Below are 22,848 nucleotides of genomic sequence, written 5' to 3'. Positions count from 1 at the left end.
CCCATAAACTTAAAGTCCATTTTATCTAAAACAAACTAAACAAAAAAACTCAAAAGTTCCTCCTCAATCTCCAAAGCAAAAATTCCTTCTTCCCCCATGCCAATGCTTTTCATGGCAACTTTAAATGCAATTCATTAAGTTCATGAATATATTAAGATTACGACTGTGAATATTAAGGATATATGAAGAATCTTATCATTAGGTTTAGAGGTAAAATTTAGTGATTCACCAGTTGCATATAACAGTGGACAACATTACTTCAAGTGCCGCCTTAATGCCAATTACCCCACTCCCTACCCCGTCCAGCAACCCTGTTTCCTAGAGTTCAGCATCTTAATTTTACGGTTTGCCTCCCTCTCAATTTTCGTCTTATTTTTCCTTCCCTTCCTCTATGTTTATCTGTTTTTCCTTAAATTCTACATGAGTGAAATTCATATAGTATTTGTCTTTCTCTGACTGATTTCACTTAGCATAATACCCTCTAGTTCCATCCATGTGATTTCAAATAGCAAGATTTCATTCTTTTTCATGGCCGAGTAATACTCCATTTTATGTAACTATATATGTATGCACATACACATCTTTATCTATTCATCTGTTGATGTACATATGGGCTCTTTCCATAGTTTGGCTATTGTGGACCTTGCTGCTATAAACACTGGGGTGCATGTGCCCCTTCAAATCACTACATTTGTATCCTTTGGATAAATACCTAGTAATACAATTGCCGGTCACACAGCAGTTCTATTTTTAATTTTAAGGAACCCCTACACTGTTTCATAGTTTAAGAGTATGTTTTTTCATTGGCTTATAACTTATGTTTCTGAACAGAATTTTATATATTTCTTGTTAATACTTAGATTGTAATATATTTTCCATTTCCATTCCAAAGCAAGCTCCAGTATGGAGAAATGTGAATGTTTATATATTTATCACATATCCAACCACCTTACCAAAATTATTTCTGATAGATCTTTATTAAATCCTCATGATAGTCCAAATATACAACCATATCATCATCTAAAATGGATGTTTTTCACTTCTTTTCCATTAATTTTGCCACTCACTTCACTTTCATTTTATTTTAGTACGTTTTTTAGAAGTTCCAAGAATACGGAGGATTCTGATTGATGCAAAAATGGCTCTAATGTTTTGTTGATTTGAAAGCTGATTATCTTTTCTATTTGGTCAATCTGTATCAATCTGTATTTTATTTTGTTTCCTTGTAGAGTAATGTTACTTATTAAGAATAGCTGCTAAATTTTAACATATGCTTCTTCTGGATAATATTAATATGACTAGGTTTTCTCCTATAAATATTCATGTTTGAAGCAACTAATTATATTAATACATTTCCAAGTATTGAGCCACCCATTCTTATAATATACCCTTTTTGCTAATATATTACTCTTTTAATACTCTCCTGGTATTATCTGTAAGAAGAAATGAATATATTATGTATTTTCAAGTTATAAAATATTAAATCTAGCCCATAAAGAGACATTATCAAAAATCTCTCATTTTAAATTATGATAAATATACATGGAAATTATTGTTTGAACCCATTTTTAAGTGTATGATTCAGAAGCATTAGGTTATTCTTATTGCTGTGCAACCATTACCACCATCCATCTCCAGAAATTTTTCATCATCCCAAAGTGAAACTGTATCCAATACACAATTAATTCAACTCTCTCCTCACCACCCAGCCTTGAGTGAGTATTCTTCTATTTTCTTTCTCTATAAATCTGACTCTTCTAGGTACCTTATATAATTGAGATTGCACAATATTTGTCCTCAAGGTTCATCCATATTGTAGTTCACATCAGTGTTCTTCCTGACAAGGTTAAATATGTCCCATTGTATGTACACACCACATTCTGTTTATCAATTCACCTACCGCTGGACATTTGGGGTTGTTTCTACCATTTGGCTGTAGGATATAATTCTGCTATGAACACTGGTGTACATAATTATGTTTTATTAAGTTTTCCTGTAATTATTACCATTTAGCCTGTGTTGGAAGGCAAATACAGATCTGACTTCTTTTTCTCACAAATTAAATCTTTTATTATAAATTTAACTTTGTTCTGTTTAATGCTTTAACATCAAATTTATCAAAAATGAATACTGCCATTTAAAATTTTGGTACATTTAACCTACCAGTTCTGTGCATTTCTTTTTATACTTTTTAAAAAAATATTTTCTTTATTTATTCATGAGAGACATAGGCAGAGGAAGAAGCAAGCTCCATGCAGGGAGCCCAATGTGGGATTTGATCCTGGGACTCCAGGATCACACCCTAAGCCAAAGGCAGATGCTCAAACGCTGAGCCACCCCCCAGGCATCCCTCTTTTTATATTTTAGCAAACTGTTTTAACTGTGTGTCTTGTGATGATATAGTTTTTTTTTTTTTTTTCACTTCATAAAACTTTTCTTCTTCTAAGAGAGAAGTTGGCTACATTAATTAACAAGTGACATACTGGATTGTATTAATCTAATTATTTTTAGTATTGTTTTTAGTACATCCTTTTTAGAGTTTTGTTAGATTAATAAATTATTCATTCCTTGTTCCTCTGTATTAATCTTGATGCCCTCTGTTTCCTATTTCTGTCTTGATCTTTGCCTGCAAGAACCTTTAAAGTCTTTAACTTAAATTGTGTCATTAGATATTGCTAGAACTATTTCTAGATTAATCCTCTTTCTCATTTCATCTATTTAACTTAAAAGTTTTGTAATACAATACATTTTGATATGCCTTTGTTTAATCTAGTTTTACTTGTTCTTTCGACTTCATTCTAATCACTTAAAAATTACATATCCTATTTGATTATCCTTTAATTTTTGGTAATATCACATTTTTCTATTAGCATGTATTACCTATATTTTCACCCAAATAAAATGGTATACATTTATTTTTAAATGGTATACAAATGTGTAGGCTAAAGTATAAATAGCTTATTTGAACATCAATATTCTTGTTTTTTCAGTTAAAAAACTAAAGGACTGTATTATATACATTTGTTTACAGAATTTGTTTTTAAAAAGTAATTCTGCTATTACAAAAACATTTCTAGACTGATGCTTATGTTCTAGAAAGATGGTTATTCTTTTTATGTTGCGTCCTATGTGAAAAAAATGATAGTTTCATACATGTACATACTACACTAAAACAAACTGCCGATTTACTTAAACCAATGTAATTATTTTGTTAATTTGCTTATTTTTATAAATGGTAAATACTGTTATTAGGTTCTAAAAGATAACATTTTTTCATCTCAAAGTAAAGTAAATGTGTCTTACTAATGATAACTTAGAGCCAGTATTACATTATTAGGTATGGGTAACTCAAAAAGTAAAACCAAAGGACTATGAAACAATCCATGGACATTGCAGAAAGCAATATAAGAGGTATATATTGGAAAGAAACTTTGTTCTCCTCTAGGACCTAAATATAGATATGAATTAAAGAACACATTTTTAAGAGTTATGTAAGCTCCCTTTGTTTCAGTCTACTCTAACACAGGTAATTTTATTGATTATAGTAATGTTCAGAAATCATTAACTGTGTATCATCATTTAGAAAAAAGCTGATCACATTTAAAACAGCTTTTCCACTCTAAGATCTTGTAACTCTTTGCAAATGCAGGATTAACTAATAATGTAGGAGTCTAAAATTTAAAATCCAGACATATTAACTAGCAAAATATTTCCCCCACACCTTTGTGTTTTTGCATGCTTCCTCTGTAATTCAGACCACTCTGCTAGCTACTTATTTATCTGAGTAGAATTGATGCACAATGTTATATTAGTTTCAGGTGTACAGGATTTGTGATACAACAACTCTATACCTTAGGCTATGCTTACCACAGGTGTAGTTATCATCTGTCACCATACAATTCTATTACAGTATTACTGACTATATTCTTTGTGCTGTATCTTTTATTCTCATTTATTCATTCTGTAACTGGAGGCCCATATCTCCCATTCTCCTTCACCCATCCCCCTACTCCTATCCCCTGTGACAATCATCCCTTTGTTCCCTATGCTATTTAGATTTGAATGCTATTAGAAATTATTGATTTATTAGACCATTCATCGGCTAATACTTCATGAAAATATTACCAAGTATATGAATAAGACATCATTTTGTCAAGTAACTAATTTTCAATTTTTTTTGAATTATACTAGATGTAAGCATAATAATTTCAAAAAACAATTATTTTTATCTTACCACTGCAAGTTGTGTCCTTGAAGCAACTGTGTGAAAAACTGCAGGCATCATAAGAGACTCTTCAACTTTTATTTCCATGTCATTTTCTGTTGAAAAGGTAGTTTTCGGAATAGCAGGTGGACGATCACATAAGATCATTTCTTTGTTAAAAAGAAAAATTGGATTTGTGTCCTACAGAAATAAAAAAGTAAAAGAAACTGAAGTAAAATGTTATAAACACTGAACATGCACACTCCCTTCAATATATGAAGCAGATAAACCTTACTTTTGAATGCTGAGTTCCCAGTTCCCTATGTAATGTGGAGTTGAAGCATGTTTGTGCAAAAGGGTTCATGGACACATACCGTCCCAGCACTGTAGGTGCACACTCTTCGATCTGCAGCCATGCATTCTCCTCCATTTACCACCAGCACCTGATGCTGAATCGCAATCTTGTATTTGCTATGAATGGCATGCTTGAGGTCTGCCACACTTTAAAAGGGGTTGGGGTAGAAGGCAAAAAAGTCAGTTATACATAACTTCCCAATGAAAACTTTTTTATCATCATAAGTAGCACTGTGTAAAAAAATATTTGATATTAATTTCACTCTAAAATTTTCCCCCAAAACAAACAGTATTAAAATATACTTCTTGTTTCTGGAATCAGATTCCATAATCAACTGGCTGATCTTAGGTGAATAAATTACGCATGTGGCACATCTAAATATGAGTCTATAAAATACAGGCAGTAGACATATTTATTTCTGTGCTCTTTATATAACACAGCAAAGGAATATGCTCAAATTAGCATCAGGTCTGTTAAAATCCTCAGAACACAGATGTCTGTTAAAATCCCAACATCACATTACACAAACTACATTAAGTATAAACTATGAAATTGCTTCCTCTCCCTACCCTTCAGAAAATCATTCCTTTACAGGTAAAATTGTATTTTATAAAAACCAGAACTTAAAAAAAAATAATTTCAAATTCCATTTTTAAAGCTAAGAATATTAATTCCACAAGATACTTATAATATTTTCACTGTCAGGTTTATTTATTCTATATTGCTAGCATGTCTTTGCTATGAGGGTCACTACCAAAATACAAGCAGGAATAGTTGTTACTATTTTCTTCCTTGCTGTTTGGCCTCAAAATATACCCTCCCTCCCCCTGACAATTCTCCCAACCTTTCACAAATATAAGAGGATGGACATTCATTGATTGAATACTGGAATCCCCTGCAAAGTTGGAGAATTATTAAATTATGAGTCCTACTAACCTACTATCTTGGTTAAAAATATTAAACTGATTTTCTTCCTGCATCAACAAACAAAAATACTACTGAATTTATTCATACAAGGGAATAAAAACAAATCACCAAAATACAAGAGACTGGACACATGCTGCTTTATATTGCTAGCAATAACTTCCTTAGCAAGGTCCTGGGAAATTTAGAAGAGCAATTAGCTTTGAAAACTTCTATTTGATAGTTTTAATTTGAAATCAGTTTGTTTGTTTATTGCAAATAATACATTCACACAAACAGAACAAAGCACAACTTTATGAATTTTTAACTTTTAGCGTTTTGGTGAAAGATGACAACTATATACATATTATGCTGAGATAGAGATTTAAGATATTGCTACTCTTACTTAACAAAGAAATAGTTTTTTTTTCCAAATAGTTTAACATTTTGCATACAGAAATGCAAAAGTGATGACATTAAATGAAATACAGCTTACGTTTGCACTGTAAGTTCAGTGTCAAATGTCAGGGTAGTTCCAGTGTTAACCAGAAATACATATAACTTCATGATGATTTCTCTGAACTCTGTGAGCGTCTACCTCACACTCTGATCTGGTTACTAAATGAAACAGACAAGAAAAATGGTCAGTTTTACAAACACAACTACAAATACAAATATCTTCATGTAAGACATGGCATAGTTGTAATACATAAATAACAACAAAACAATAGTTTTTCTGTTTATAGAAGTGAGATAAGTGAAAAGCAAACTGTTCTACATTAAAAAAATTTAAGAGGTCAGCAATTAGAAAATTATGTGTACATTTCATACTGTCTTCATGTACCCTTCTATATTAATAATTAAAAATCTGATCAAAGATTCTTCCTAACTCATAAAGTTCTTCCCTGCTTCTCTGTATCACAGGAAACTGTCTTAAGGTTAAATTTACTAATAGCAAGTAAGAGCAGCCACTACTTGCAAGTTAGGGGAAATGAGTTAGTTATTCCACCAGCTGCCTCTTAATCTAAAGTCTCCCTCCACACTGAGTTAGAAATGCTCCATAAAAACTGTGACCCTAACAGTTATATCATCTAGTTGCACAGTTGAAAATGACAGGTCCAGAAATTAGAATATTTAAAATAACTGTGTGTTTAAAAAGCTGTACAAGTCAAAACTTTATATATAAAATAAACTTCCTCAGGGTGCCTGGGTGGTTCAGTCAGATGAGTGGCTGACTCTCCATTTTGGCTGAGGTGATGATCTCAGGGTTGTGAGATCAACGCTTGAGACAGGCTCCATGCTCAGTGGGGTGTCTGCTTGAAATTCTCTCAAGCTCTGTCTATGTCCTTCCCCCACCTAACTCCTCATGTGTACACATACTCTAAAAAATTAATAAATCTTTGAAAAATAAAATAAACTTCCTCATCTATAAGAAGGGGCAGGTTTCAAATCTAGCAATTTATTTTTTTATAATTAGAGGTAAAAATCTCCCAAATTAATGGAAGTGATAAGAAACAATAAACTAACAGACAATAGAATATATCTTTCCTTATACTCTTTCCAGTGAGCTTCAGAGTAAAATTATCAGGGAAGAAAGAAAAAAATAAATACAGTCTTAAAATTAAAGTTTCCAAAATTATGCTTTAAATGAGTTATATGAAAAACTTATGAATTTAGGAACTGTGACTTACCGTCAGGCACTGTGAAAAGGACTACCACTTTTCTTAAGAAGCAGATTAAAACTGGTTTATGTTTGCTTTGCTTGATATTGGCAACTGAATGGCATTACTGGTTAAACTCAGTAAACTGGAAAAGAAAAAAAAATTCTGGATTATCCTAGAGAGAAATAATTCAGTATGCAACAACATATGGTTATTGTTTTGTTTAAAAATTCCCATCTTCAGATAATAGAAAGACTAATTTCTATTAATCTCTCTTCCTATCTGTACATTCACTAAAACTGTAAAAGCATAACTTTGACCTATAACACTCCATTAAAAGACACAAAAGTATCTAAAAAACTCTCCAAAACTGCCAAATTGTGCAGCTATTTCTTAGGTGCAGAATTATATATTTATCTATTTAAAATATAATGGTAAAAATGAGCCTGGCTGTAGTCTGACTGCCACAGGGTTTAATTCTGGCCTCATTACTCATAAATGATCCTGGGAAACTTCCTTAATGGTCTTGATTTCTTGTTTTGTAAAATGAATACAAAATGGTACCTGTAGCAGGCAACCTCTAAAATAGCCCCTCCACCTCTGGGTATCCATATTCCAGTGAAATTCCTACCCCTACTGGTATGGGCAGAGCCCATGATCTGTCTCTGAGGTTAATGACATGTCACATGACTGCTACTCAAGATTATAACTTCCATCATGCCAGCTGACTTCTTCCCTTGCCAGCTTTGATGGAAGTAATAAGCTGCCATGGAGAAGCCCATGTGGCGAGAAACTTAAGTTAGCCTCAGTGGGAAGCTGACAGTCTGAGTCTGACAAGCTGCAAGGAACTTAATCTTGACAACCACCACTGAGCTTGGAAGCAAATCACTCCTTGGTTGAACACCAGAAAAGATTCCAGTCCCGGCAAACACCTTTCACTGCAATCTTCTGAGAGACCTCGATGCAGAGGACCCAGCCAACCTATATCCAGAAAATGTGACCTAAAACATTTCTTACTCAGCAAAAGATAATTAATATAGTTTCCTACACTATAGGGATATTATGAGAATTAAGGGAGAAAAAGTATGAAAAAAATTCAATGTATTAGCCTGGTACTTGGCAGGGAATAAGAATTTAGCACTCCTTCTTGGGCTCTTTTTCCTCTGCCAACTCTCCAATGTTTGGGTGGGACTGCACCACCACCTCCAAGTCCAAGAGTACACTTTATCTTACAAGTTAAAAGGAGTTCTTCTGTTTTCTGAAGGATTAGGTAGCTAAAAGTATGGTGACTCAAATGGAAGGAGTATTGGCAGCAGAGATCATTCATTCATCCAAACAGAAAAAACACTTACTGAGCTTATGTGTCAGAACTGTGTATTTAGTGAATAGACATGATCTTTCCCCTGATAGAGATCACAGTCTTGAAGAAAAAGAAACAAGAAGAAAGTAAACATGCTATAAGTTGCAAAAAAATGCAAAGAAAGAGGATTGGGTAGCAAGAAAGACCTACTTTAGATATGGGTGATCAAAGTAGGCCTCCATGTGGGTTACATTTAAATAAGGTCATAGGAAGGACAACAAGCCTGTTCTATAAAGGTGGATAAGGCAATACAAGAAAATACATTTGTGAATCTCAATATAAAATCTTTATAATAATCATTATAAGTTTTTTACTTCTGTTTCCTTTTAAATACTATTTACCTTGTTTAGGTATAACTTCACACTTAGAAAAAAGTTACAGAAATAGTAACAAAAGCTCCTTGCACCCTTTACCCAGTGTTATCAACAACATATACTGTGCTCCATTTGCTTTATCATTTGGGCCACTTCATCCTACATATTTGATTTCTCGTTCTCTATATATATACATATACACCACACATTAAGATATATTCTTTCTGAGCTGAGAGCAATCTGCAGACAGAATGTCTCATCCATAAATACTTCAAGATGTATCCTAACAGGATTTTCTCTACATGATCAAAGTAAATTCATCAAATCATGAAATTTAACATAGATCCATATTATCTAATCCATAGTTTCATACTCAAATTATTGCCAGCAATATGCTTTACAGTCTTCCCTCCTCGATCTAGGATCCAATTCAGGATAATATATTGTGTTTAACTGTAAAATCTATTTAATCTCTTTCAATCTGGAACACTCTATCTTTTTCTTTTCATGAGCTAGGTACAATATTGCTCTCAATATTATAGGCTTCAGAAATTACTGTAAAGATGGACTCAGTGTCATTCCTTTGTTCCATAATACTTACAGTAAATGAAGGAAACTCTGTTAAATGTAGCAGCTACTATGTGCCTTACAAAAACACCAAACTTTTCACCTGGTGTTCACCCTAACAAATAGCTCAACCTAAAAACCACAATCATTAACAATGCTTACATAAACAGCTACCCAAACAAACTTTCTTTGAAAATTTGTATGTATAATTCATGAATAATGTAAAATGAGTTCACAGACAGTTCTGATTGCTGTGGCTCTAGAACTTAGGCTATAATTTTACTCCACTATATAGGCACACTTGACACTGTCATTTAAATAATTTATTTTTTTCTTTTTCATTTAGCTCATTTCTAACAGTTCCTAAGTGATATTAATGACAGCATCACTTTGAGAAGGACCTCCTGACTTATCCTGATGTAACATCCCATGTTTTCATCCATTACCTTTGAAGCCAAAGCACTGGCAACTTTTTTTTTTTTTTTAATTAGAGAGAGAGAGAGAGAGAGAGAGAGAGAGAGAGAGAGGCAGAGACACAGGCAGAGAGAGAAGCAGGCTCCATGCAGGGAGTCCAACATGGGACTCGATCCTGGGTCTCCAGAATCAGGCCCTGGGCCGAAGGCAGAGCTAAACCGCTGAGCCACCTGGGCTGCCCAGCACTGGCAACTTTAAGGAGAAGCCTCCCTCTGAATCTTCACTCTATATCCTATTTATTGTCATCTACCACCCAGGGCCTGTGTTAAAATAACATGAGAAAAATCTAACTCGTAAAGTGAGTCATCATTGCCCCATGGGTCTTACAAGCCCTGGTGGTCTTTGCGTAAATGTCAGCCAACAGTATTCCTAAAATTTGCATGGAAACACAAAAGACCCAGAAGAGCCAAAGCAATCTTGCAAAAGAATAAAACCGGAGGTATCACAATGCCAGATATCAAGATATACTCAAAAGCTGTAGTAATCAAAATAGTATGGTACTGGCACAAAAACAGACACACAGATCAACAGAATAGAATAGAGAACTCAGAAATAAACCCAAGATTATATGATCAATTAATCTTTCACAAAAGAGGTTAAGAATATGCAATGGGAAAAAGTTTATTCAACAAATGCTGCTGGAAAAACAGGATAGCTGCATGCAAAAGAATGAAACTGGACCACTTTCTTATACCATACACAAAAATAAACTCAAATGGATTAAGACCTAAATGTGAAATCTGAAACCATAAAAATCCTAGAAGAGAGTACAGGCATTTCTCTGACATCAGCTATAGCAACTTTCTTCTAGGTCTGTCCACTGCAGAAAGGCAAACAAAAGCAAAAATAAAGTAATGGGACTATGCCAAAATAAAAGCTTCTGCACAGCAAAGTAAACACTCAACAAAACTAAAAGACAACTTACCGAATTGGTGAAGATATTTGCAACTGATATATATGTGATTAATATCCAAAATATATAAAGAACTTCTACAACTCCACACCAAAAAACCCCCAAATAATCCAATTAAAAATGAGCAGAAGATGGGCGCCTGGGTGGCTCATTAGGTTAAGTGTGTACCTTCGGCTCAGGTCATGATCTCCAGGTTCTGGGACTAAGCCCCATGTTGGGTTTCCTGCTCAGCAGTGAGTCTGCTTCTTTCTTTCTCTCTTTCTTTCTTTCTCTCTCTCTCTCTCTCTCTCTCTCTCTCTCTCTCTCTCTCTCTCTCTCCCTCTCCGCCCCTCCTCCCTGCTCATCTCTCTCTCGCTCTCTCCTAATAAATATCTAAAATAAAAAGAGAGAAGACATGATCACTTTTTCAAAGAGACAGGAATGGCCAACAGACAAATGAAAACATGCTCATTATCACTCATTATTGGGAAAATGCAAATCAAAATCACAATGAGATATTAACTCATACCTGTCAAAATGGCTAAAATCAACAACACAAGAAACAACAAAAATTGGCAAGAATGTGGAGAAAAAGGAACCCCCATGTACAGTTAGTGGGGATGCAAACTAGTGCAGCTACTGTGGAAAACAGCATGGAGGGAAAAAATTAAAAATAAAAATTACCATATGATCCAGTAATTCCACTACTGGGTATTTACCCAAAGAATACAAAAACACTAATTCAAAAAGATATATGTGCCCCTATGTTTACTGTAGCATTATTTATAATAGCCAAGATATGGAAGCAACCTAGGTTCCACTGAAAAATGAGGGGCTGTACACACAAACACACACAGGGACTATTACTCAGCCATAAAAAAGAATGAAATCTTACCATTTGCAACAATATGGATGGATCTAGAGGGTATAAAGCTAAGTGAAATAAGTCAGTTGGAGAAAGACAAATACCATATGATCTCATTCATGTGGAATGTAAGAAACAAAACAAGTGAACAAAGAAAAAGACAAATCAAAAAATAGACTCTTAGTTACAGAGAACTGATGGTTACCAGAGGGGAGGTGTGTAGGGGATGGGTAAAATAGGTGTAAAGGGGATTAGAGAGTATACTTAGGAAGAGCACTGAGTAATGTGTTGAACTGTTGAGTCATTATATTATACACTTGAAACTAATATAACACTCTATACTGAAACTGAAAAACAAAACCAAAAGCATAAAGTAAAAACTAAAAGGGAATAACAACAACAAAAAAAACCCATACAAACAAAAAAACCTAATAGCTTCCAGTCACAAAACACTCATATTTAATTTCACATGTTCTACATATGACATACAAAATGATCATCAGTAACACTGAGTGATTCATTATATGCCAGTAATTACGCTAAGTAATATTATACATAATAATTCCCTTATATTTTGCAACATGTAAGATATCCATTTTAACTATTTCTTTTTGGGGTTGAGGAAAAAGATACAGAGATTATACAACTTGCCCAAAAGCAGAAAGTTAGTATGCAATCCAAGAGTTTGGACCAACTTCAATTTACAACATTTATTCAATAAAAATTTCACCTGAGGAGCTAGTATGCCCTTTTTTTAGCTTTGGCTATATAAGAGCAAACAATAGGATAAAATTGTCTATTCTCACAAAGGCTACATCTTAGCTAGGTGACATGAAAAAAAAAACTTTTTTAAAGATTCTACTTATTTACTCATGAGAGACACAGAGAGAGGCAGAGACACAGACAGATTGATGTGGGACTTGATCCTAGGACCCCGGCATCACAACCTGAGCCTAAGGCAGATGCTCAACCACTAAGCCACCCAGGTGTCCCAACATGAAAATTTTTTATCTATACAAAAATGTCATGTTATCTACTTTCAAGAAGAATAGCTACAAAAATGCAATTATTTGTAATTAAAAATAACTCTAAAATATCTGCTTGTACTTTTGTTTTATTCTTTAAAGATATGAATATTTTTGACTTAACAGTAACTGCCATTGATTGTTAACAAGAACTAAAAACCATAACAGCTACATATCCTTACAATTTCTACTGTGAGAAAAGCTAGTATCATCCCCATCAAAAAAAGTTCAATCATCTCTCAAAGTCACAATAGCAGAAACAATCAGTTCAAATCTATGGCTGGAACTAGAAGGAAAGAACATGAATGTACCACTAAAACACATATAGTAAATACATCCCATGACTTGCCATTTTACTGTTCCATTAGAAATCCCAATACTTGCTTTTCCCCAACAATTCTACCACTTTCTAGAACCATTTTTAAGCCTTCATTTTCCTAAACTGTACTTCCTAAATACAACACAAAAAAATATCAAGATTATGTAAGGGGAGTGGAATGGCAGAACACTTCAAAACTTGACAAATGGTAAGGGTTTCAAGTGAAAAAATGAGTCACCAGCCAAGAACTGGTGTAGTCCCAGGTTATGGGAGAACAAGATTCCCCTGGGTACACAGATAACATGGTTCCTTGCAGGGGGCAAAGACTGGAAATTCTTCCATATTGTGGGTCATCTTTACACAGTGGGATTCTCCGAAAACTTCACAACTAAAGGAATGTTATGTACACAGAAGAACTTACGTATGGTAGCCAAGAACACAGCTGAGTGAAATACTGAAAGTGGTCTCCTTTGCTCTGCAGCCCCCAGAGCTGTGCAGGCATCATGGTTCCAAGGTAGAAGTGGAGTCACAGAGACCCACTCCTTTACCAGTGCTGCCTTTCATTACTCAGGGTACTCACTGGGGGGCCATCAACATGGCAGGGACTCCACAGCTTCTGCTGGCAACAGAGTATAACCAGCAAGAAAATGGGGGACCCAGAAAGTCACCTGTCTCAAGCCACACTTTCAGAGAGCAAGGCAACTCAGGATCTGGGAGTCCCTGGGCAGAAAGTATTGGGTTGGCCTCTATCCCCAGCCTGCCAGGCCCATGATCACTTAGGTGGTCCCTGTGTGTCCAGAAAAAGATCTCCAATTGATAGCAACTGAGCTTGAGAACAAAGCATGCACACCACCCTGGATGGCTCATTCTGGACACATGGGACAAGGCAAGGGAGAAGTTTCTTCTCCTGTTACATAAAAACCTACATAAACAGCCTTCACCTTGCACATCTTAACCAGCAAAGCCTAAATACTTATCTGGTCCTTTACAAAAAAAGTTTGCCAGCTTCTGCTCTAAGGCTTGAGCAACTGCAGCCAATTCACTGAGAGCTTGCACATACCTGGGTTATCACCAGGCATCTAACAGTCAAGAACTGAAGCCTAATGGTGACCACATGCTGTTTGCAACCATAACACTCCCTGGAAATGATAGCAACAACAGCAGAGAGGAAGCCCTCCAGGAGACAGGCCCAATTTCCCAGCTAGCTTTCTAACACAGGACCAGATTCTGGGCAGGTCACAGGAGTTACTCATTTTCTGACTTATGGGGAGGGGAGAGGGGAGAAACCAAAAAAACAGATGAATCTTTCCATTACCTGCACTTCATTTATTTAATCCAAATATCAAAAGATGGGATCTGACTTTCTCCTCAAAACTGGTAAATGGGACAGTGTTACAACAAGTAATTAAAGGTTAACAGCCTTTAAAAAAAAAAAAAAAAAGTTTCAGGGATCCCTGGGTGGCTCAGCGGTTTAGCCCCTGCCTTTGGCCCAGGGTGTGATCCTGGAGTCCCGGGATCGAGTCCCACGTCAGGCTCCCTGCATGGAGCCTGCTTCTCCCTCTGCCTGTGTCTCCGCCTCTCTCTGTGTGTCTCTCATGAATAAATAAATAAAATCTTTAAAAATTTTTTCTATGAATTAGTAAGAAAATCCTAAAAATCCACAATAAATAGTGCATGAGAAAGTGATTCAAGTAGTTAACAAATGTGAAAAATACATGAAACCTTCTCAGTAAAGGAATACAAATCTGAAAAAGACATTATTTTCACCTATTAAACAAGCAAGAATTTCAGACTAAGATTCCTAGATTTTCAATCTAAGAGAAAAGATATACAATAAAGTAAAATGTTAGTTTGAACAAAATTTCTCTTTGCATAAAAACACATAATCCATAAACCCACTGAAATAAAGGCAGTGACAACCTAGAGCAATAACCAAGTAGCCACAGTACCTTGTAGAGTAAAGAATTCACCTTATTCAGGGGCACGTGGGGGGCTCAGTCAGTTAGGTATCTGCCTTTGGCTCAGGTCGTGATCCCAGAGTCCTGGGATCCAACCCCACTGATCCCTGCTTAGTGGGGAGCCTGCTTCTCCCTCTCCCCCCCTGCTGGTGTACTCTCTCTCAAATAAATAAATAAAATCTTTTTTTTAAAAAAAAAAGAATTGCCCTTATCAAAGAGAGGTCTAGCCTTTATTCTTGGCTATGAGGAGGGGAACCTGAGGAATGTCCTGCTTGATAAGGAGTGTCTGTTTGGGGGCTTTAGAACAGTCTAACAATGTGATTGATTTATGATGGCAGCTTTAGGATATACAGTATCCATTCCCATCTCCAGAAAAAATGGAAACTAAAGCCATTAGTTGGACCACCTCCAAGAAGAGCTAGAGACTAAAGGTCGGCTACCATATAAAGATGATAGAGCCTCAATAAAAACCCCAGACACCAAAGACTCAGGTAAGCTTCCCTGGTTAGCATCACTCTAATGTACTGTCACACACTCTGGCTAAGATGAAGTAATTCTGTCCATGACTCCATGGGAGAGGGCAACCAGAGGTTCTGCATCTCAAACCCTTCCAGACTCTGCTCTATGCACATCTTCCTTTGCCTGCTTTTAATTTTAATGTGCATCCTTTTGCTAATCAAGGAAAAGGAAATCATAATTAAGCAAATCATAATTAAGTACAGCATTTCCCCAAGGTCTGTGAGCCATCCTAGTGAATTCTCAAACCTGAGGGTGGTTGTAGGAACACCAAATCTGTAGTCAGCTGATCCGAAGTGCATGGTCCTGGGCACCACCAAACAGGTGGCTGGTATTCAAAGTGAGAGAAGTCTTATGGAGACTGTTCCATCTAACTTCAGAATATTTGTACATATAACTCTAAAATCACTGTACCCATGTTGTGGTTTCTAAATGGGACCTTTGGAGAAGTGTCTGATTCCAAAAATCTGAAGTAGAAAAACGTACTGATCACATAAGCCTGTAAGATTAAGATATGCCATTAAGCAAAGAAGCTACCAAGAATAATAAGACCAGGTCAAAAGGGAAAGAAATCAACTTCAACAGGCTTTCATGACTAAGATGGCACTGTCTGAGCATACAAAGAATACTTACAAATACTGTGTTATATACTACAACTAGTATAAACTCTGTAAATATTCATGTTCATGATACAAAAAAGAAACCAACCTTCACTGAGTTAGAGTAGCAACCTATTCTAGAAATAAAAAAGGGAAGGATTTAAGGACTTATGCTCTCTTTCCAACAGAACTTATACTTCAGATAACCAATATAATGAAGAAATAGCTTTTTGTAGAAAAGCTCCAACTATTACTACAGGCAAAATATGGAAGATGACAATTTCGCAATGAAATAATGGATCTAGACATCAACAGACATTAAAATAATTAGAAGAAATCTGACAGATTAAGCTTGATGACAAACATGAACATACTGATCACCTGTCACACTGCTATCAAGTTTCTGTGTCTCAACCGGATGTATACAGTATTCTTGCCTATCTCCCCCCAAAAAAACACAAACCCCAATTAAAAAAAACTTTTACATCTATGTATAGTTACCAGTTTATAGGTAACATGTGGTGTAGTGGAAAAAAAAAACAGTATTATAAGAAAATAACCAGCTAAATTCAGAAATAAACATTCTATAGGACAATGACCTAACTTAATGGCTTCAAAACCAGAGGAAAAAGTCTACCTATTAAAGAAAATGTAAGAGAGATAATAATCAAATGTATGGACTTCTTTGGATCCTAAAATAAAACTACTATAAAATATACTTTTGAAATTAAGCATGGAAATCTTTTTTTTTTAATTTTTTTTTAATTTATTCATGATAGGCACACAGTGAGAGAGAGAGAGAGAGAGAGAGAAGAGGCAGAGACACAGGCAGAGGGAGAAGCAGGCTCCATGCACCGGGAGCCCGACGTGGGATTCGATCCCGGGTCCCCAGGATTGCGCCCTGGGCCAAAGGCAGGCGCCAAACCGCTGCGCCACCCAGGGATCCCAAGCATGGAAATCTGAAGATGAATTAAGTATTAGACTATACAGAAGAATTACTATTCCATTTTGGTCATGACAATGGCATTTTAGTTATGAAATAATGCATTCTGGAAAATTAGTGTGTAAAATGATATTTGAGATGTTTTAAAAGTCTAGCAATAACGAAAGCAGAAGGTGGAGAGAGAGGGAAAGGTAAGTAAGGCAGAAGGACAGTTAAGATCACCAAAATTCCAGTAACTATTAAAGCACATGGGATGGACAGATTAGATTCACTATAGTAGTCTCTCTACTTAGGACAAACGGATGGTTACTAGAAGGGATACCCAGGAGGGGGTGGAGGGATGGGCTAAATAGGAAATTGGGATTAAAGAGTGCACCTGTCCTGATGAGCTCCAGGTGATGTATGGAAGTGCTGAATCACTATATTGTACACCTGAAATTAACACTATACATTAACTGGGATTAAAATAAAAACTTAAAATATATTCTCTCTACTTTTATGTACATTTGCAAATTTCTACAAAATAGTACAAAAGTTATCACAAGCATTTTGATAATCATATTCAGCATTCATATATTATAGCTGGAGATCCACTATAAATTCTGACTTTTTGGAAAAGCAATTGGTGTTCATGAGAAGTTTCATAAACATACATTTCTCTTAACCTAATAACTGTACCATAAAATTATAGTTCAAGTATATACAAAATACTTCACTACTTGTGAAGAGTGTTAAAAATACTTGGCTACTCATTCATCTATTCATACAGCAAAACAAGATATACAATAATTTTTAAAAAGCTTATGATGTTGAATGAAAACAATACATAATATGACCACAAATGTGTAAAAACATGAGAGAAATACACAATAACAGTAAATAAATACCTCTATCACTGGAATTAGTAATAACCTAGTAAAAACAATTTAGCTGCTGCCAGAATACACCACCTTCCTGGTTATAATCTGACCTAATGTGAAGGAAAAACAACTGACTGATATAGCAAGAGCTTAACGGACCTGGTTTAATTTTTTTAAAAAAACATTCAAGAGAGACAGTGAGAAATAGCATGCAGGAGATCAAGCATTAGCAGGAAGAGGGAGAAGCAGACTCCCCGCTGAGCACAGAGCCTGACAAGCCTGACATAGGGCTTCACCAGGACCCTGGGATCATGACCTGAGCTGAAGGCAGATGCTTAACCAAGTGAGCCAACCAGGCGCCCCGATTTAGATTCTTAATCTGCTACTTATAGGTTGAGTTGAAAAAGGTACCTTATACTCCCTAAGATTCAATTTTCTCATCTAAAAGGTAGAGAAAACATTTTCCTCGCTGGAAATGTTATTGTAGGTATACTGTTCTTCAAAATTTACAAGACACAAGTTGTAAGAGAAGGGGAGGTGATGGGGATAGGAATGCCATGACATATAATTGAAACAAGATTAGGCCGTGAAATAACTATTCATACAAAATGATGGTTACATGTGATCTATATTCTATTGCCTATTTCTGTTAACTTCCATAATAAGTAAATATCAAAATACAATAACAAAACAAAACTTACAGAACACTTCCAGAGGTTTCTCACACCTTCAAGAGAACAAAAATAGTATAGCTAAAAGCCTGGCTCAATAACCTGGTTTTTCTGTATTTTGGTTATGTTTTTGTTTTTGCTTTTTTCAGCAATGCTAGGAGTTATTCACTAACGCAAGTCCATTCTATAAAAGGCTGCTGTAAGGAACCCTGTCTGCTCTAAACCTAACTCCTGACAATGCCTATATAAGGGTGACATGCATGTTAGAAATTATGTGTCCCACACTTCCTGAAGTTCATGCTGGACAAAAATTTAATTCCCCCCCACAGCTGTTTGCGTGTTGATAGCAAGTTACTGAAACACCTTCTGAAAGCATCTTTTCACTGTGTTAAGACAGTGCTAAGAAATTCTTTTCTGTAATTTCTCAGAGAATTGTGAACTTGTTAAAAAAGTCTGGACCTAGCATATATATCAAATCTCAGCACATCATATTTGCAGCCAATCCACGAACAAGCGAATATACAAATAATACATAATATATAGGGGCTCTGTGAACAATAATGACAAATAAGATGAAAATCACAGCTTCCTATGAGTAAACACATATATTCAGAAATATATAAATCAAACTTTCATTTTATACCAACACCTATCAACATACAAAGGATTTGCAGTTTTCTTACTCTCAAACTACACTCTCAGCCTTTAATTTTTCAACAAAGATCACCACAGACATGAAAAATAAAATTTACTTCCAAGTTACGAGTGTTCCTGTATTATCACTGCAATGAGAAGAACTTTGACCTTGAGGACATCCAAAATGTCTGCCTATTCAAGATTCTGTAAGATAAAGTTGATGTACAGGGCTCAAGCCATCTAAGAGACCAAAGTGTCTCTTCAAGACAGAGACAATCTTGTGAGGTTAACAAAACGTAACTAACAATTCAAACTACCTAATGTGAAAATAAACAGTTAACGTCCTGGAGTTTCATTACTCTTCACATGAGCATTCGGTCCTATTCCATACACAGGGATAGCATACAGATCACCATTTTTCCCATCACCTAAATCTCTTTATAAACTTGCCTGACCTTAAGTTCTCTCTTCCGTACCTTAGCTCCTAAATTGTGAAAGTCTTTTCTGAAAAAAAATCTACTTCTGTCTTAAGCTGTTACTTTGACCCTGGATTACGAATTTTTATGTGATCACATCATAGTTTCACAGCAGAGTTTGTTTGGCTCAAGAATAATTTTATTCCTGTATTTATTTTTTTTCCATATTTCACATATTGGACACAAGGGGTGATGGAACAAATTTTTGTGTAAGCGAAAGTTTTAATTCAGATTCTAACCGAAAAGTGTGGTTTATAAAAATTATTATATGCTCTAAATGGGTGCCAAAAAATTTATTCATAATTTTTAAAATTCTCTTCTTAAAATATAAAACACCCAGAATGTGACTGATCCTGGAGACCCGGGATCGAGTGCCGCATCGGGCTCCCTGCATGGAGCCTGATTTTCCGTCTGCTGGTGTCTCTGCCTCTCTCTCTCTTTCTCTCTGTGTCTCTCATGAACAAAATCTTTTAAAAATAAATAAATAAATAAATAAATAAATAAATAAATAAATAACTTCCATAAAGGCTGTAATTTAAGTCAGTTATGAAATTGTATTTAATTATATCTTCTCTAGACAATCCATGAGCCACATGACTTTATCAACTAAAAATCTGTAGTTAAAAAAACTTCCTCATCCCTATACATCAAGACTTCCATTTGGTAATGTATAAAATGGGAATGTTAGTAATACCTATCACATAAAGCTTTGTGGAAAACAAGTAAAATTACCTATGCAAAGAGCTTAATATTTAGTAGATTACCAACTGCACATTACATAGTCCAAAATGTTACCTAGGAACAGGAAGTAACTCTTGCAACATAAAAAGTACTCAAGAACACCTACTGAGTGAGTAGGCTCTCACAAGTAGACATATTGTTAGTATACTACTAGCAGTAAGTGATCAACAAAACAGACCTCAAGTAGTTAACTGAGAAAGACCTCAACCAACTTGACAAATTTTGGTAGTTTCCTTAGAGCCAAGGTATCCCAAGGCTCTTTAATTTAAAAAGAAAGATAATAATCTTCTCTACCTTAAACATCTCCAGTGTTTCTCCTGCTGACCGGGATTCACCAATGGTAATCAACTCTGACGTCATATATATAGTAAGTACTCTTTGGTCTGCATACCACTCTCTTCTACTTACTCCCAATTAAGCTGTCTAATTCAGAGCTTACTACTGTGTATCCAAGCTCTGACAACAATCTAACTGAGCTCCTATATTCAGTAGATTTCATTTCAAATCCATCCTGGAGAACACTACCAACAAAAAATGTTAGAGGTCTTATTTTAATGTCACTTTAACTCTCCCCAACTAAAAATGCTTCATACCATCTACTCAACTGTCTAAATTTTTTGGAGTAAATATCCAATATTGTCTTTCTGTGCCTGTGCCTCATTACATGAAACTCCATACCATTTAAACTGATCTCTTGATGAAATCATAAGCCTGAGAGAGATAATAAGTCTTGCCTTACTCATGTCATTTCATTGTCTCTATTTTATAACCATGAAGTCACAAGCACCCTATCATAAAGTCTTCACCAATCTACTGGCTGTCAACAATGTACCTAAAGCACTTAAAGCCCAGAACTTTAAGTTTCAACTAATCAAATAGTGTTTGTATCCAGAACATAAATAAATGTCGAAATATTTTTCCCCACAGGTGAAATGCCTTACATTCCCCAAACCATACTGTAAACAGCTAGAGAAAACTTGGCCATGCTTTACACCTCTCTTCAAGACACCACAGTACCTAACCTACTACCAAGACATTAGATAATCAATGAATGAGGCTATGGAGAAGGACTAGTGCAAGAACCACAACTGTGAAAAACAAATACAAAATGGCTCAAAGAGAATCCACAGTAATATTTTGTAAGAATGTACTATATATCCTCTATGCTTGCTATCAAAATAAGATGGCCCAACAAAGCTGAATTCACTCCTTGGTATATAATTGTTAAAATCTTAAGCAAAAGGGGCATTAGGCATTAATAACCAAGCACATCTTTGGGTATCGTGAAAATGAACAGAACTCATCCTGAAAAAATACTGGAACAGAAGATAGATCTGGGTTTTAGCCCTAGATTCACATCTTTCCTTCTGTGACACGAGAGCCTAATTTCACCAAATCTCAGTTTCTTCACCTAAAAACTGAGAAGGGTACACTGGGGGCGGGGGTGGGGTAGGGGGGAGGCGGGGATGGAGTCCCACGTCTGGCTCCCCCTGCATGGTGCCTGCTTCTCCCTCTGCCTATGCCTGTGCCTCTCTCTGTGTGTGTCTCTCATGAATAAATATATAAATAAAATTTAAAAAAAAAAAAGCTTAATCACATAAAATGAATATGACAATACAATGCGGTACATACAATAGAGGTATGCAAAAGTTGTACTGAGAAGAAATGAGCATGAGTTCATCATGTAAAGGTGTCATTCCAAAAAATACCAAAAAAGGATATGCAAAATTGAGTTCCCGCTAGAAACCAATGATTTACCCTCCTCAATCACATTTGCTAAAATTTAAGAAGATAAGCTTAGCAAATCACTAATCTCCTTGAAGAAATCAAACATTAAGAAGTGTTAACCCTTTTATCAATTTACGAAGTTGGGATTGCTCATTAAGCATAAAATCTATCAAACTTCTAAGTGGATTGCATCTAAATGATCTAAGAACTATATTCTTACACACAATGGTAAACTGCCAGCATTTAAGTCAACTGCTGCTGAGTTACAAATTAACTTTATGTGACATAAAATTTCAGCCTAGTACATAATACAGTATTACTTTTTACCAAAGTCAAGATTTGCTAAAATCTGCCCCATACTCATTTTCTATAAAAATTAATTTTCATAAAATGAAATCATAAGTATGACACAAGCTAACCCAGTTATTTTTTAAAATTTATTTATTTATTCATGAGAGAGAGAGGAGAGAGAGAGAGAGAGAGGCAGAGACACAGGCAGAGGGAGAAGCAGGCTCCATGCTGGGAGCCCCACGTAGGACTCGATCCCAGGTCTCCAGGATCAGGCCCTGGACTGAAGGCGGGGCTAAACCACTGAGCCACCCGGGCTACCCTAACCCAGTTTTAAATTAAAAGCAATAGACAAGTAAATAATTGACAAAATTTTTCTTTCCTTTTTTTTTAAAAAAGTTTTATTTATTTATTCATGAAAGACACAGAGAGAGGCAGAGACACAGACAGAGGGAGAAGCAGGCTCCATGCAGGGAGCCCAATAAGGGACTCG

General features: G+C 35.5%; 1 protein-coding gene across 2 annotated transcripts in view; it reads right to left on the bottom strand.

Annotated features, from left to right (window-relative positions):
• The window catches only part of RB1CC1 (RB1 inducible coiled-coil 1), a 98,461-nt gene that overhangs the window by 65,687 nt on the left and 9,926 nt on the right, over positions 1-22,848 (bottom strand). For both annotated transcript variants that reach the window (XM_055318232.1, XM_055318231.1), the window contains exons 2-5: positions 7,154-7,268; positions 5,959-6,080; positions 4,579-4,705; positions 4,235-4,405 (exon numbers count right to left, since the gene is read on the bottom strand). In XM_055318232.1, the coding sequence (XP_055174207.1) occupies positions 4,235-4,405; positions 4,579-4,705; positions 5,959-6,029 (369 nt within the window). In that variant the 5' untranslated portion in view covers positions 6,030-6,080; positions 7,154-7,268. The remainder of the gene's footprint in view (positions 1-4,234; positions 4,406-4,578; positions 4,706-5,958; positions 6,081-7,153; positions 7,269-22,848) is intronic.

Source organism: Nyctereutes procyonoides, unplaced genomic scaffold, assembly GCF_905146905.1.
Source record: "Nyctereutes procyonoides isolate TBG_1078 unplaced genomic scaffold, NYPRO_anot_genome, whole genome shotgun sequence".
Lineage (NCBI taxonomy): Eukaryota > Metazoa > Chordata > Mammalia > Carnivora > Canidae > Nyctereutes > Nyctereutes procyonoides.
Note: the sequence above shows the minus strand (reverse complement) of the source record. Positions and strands in the feature narration are given on the sequence as shown.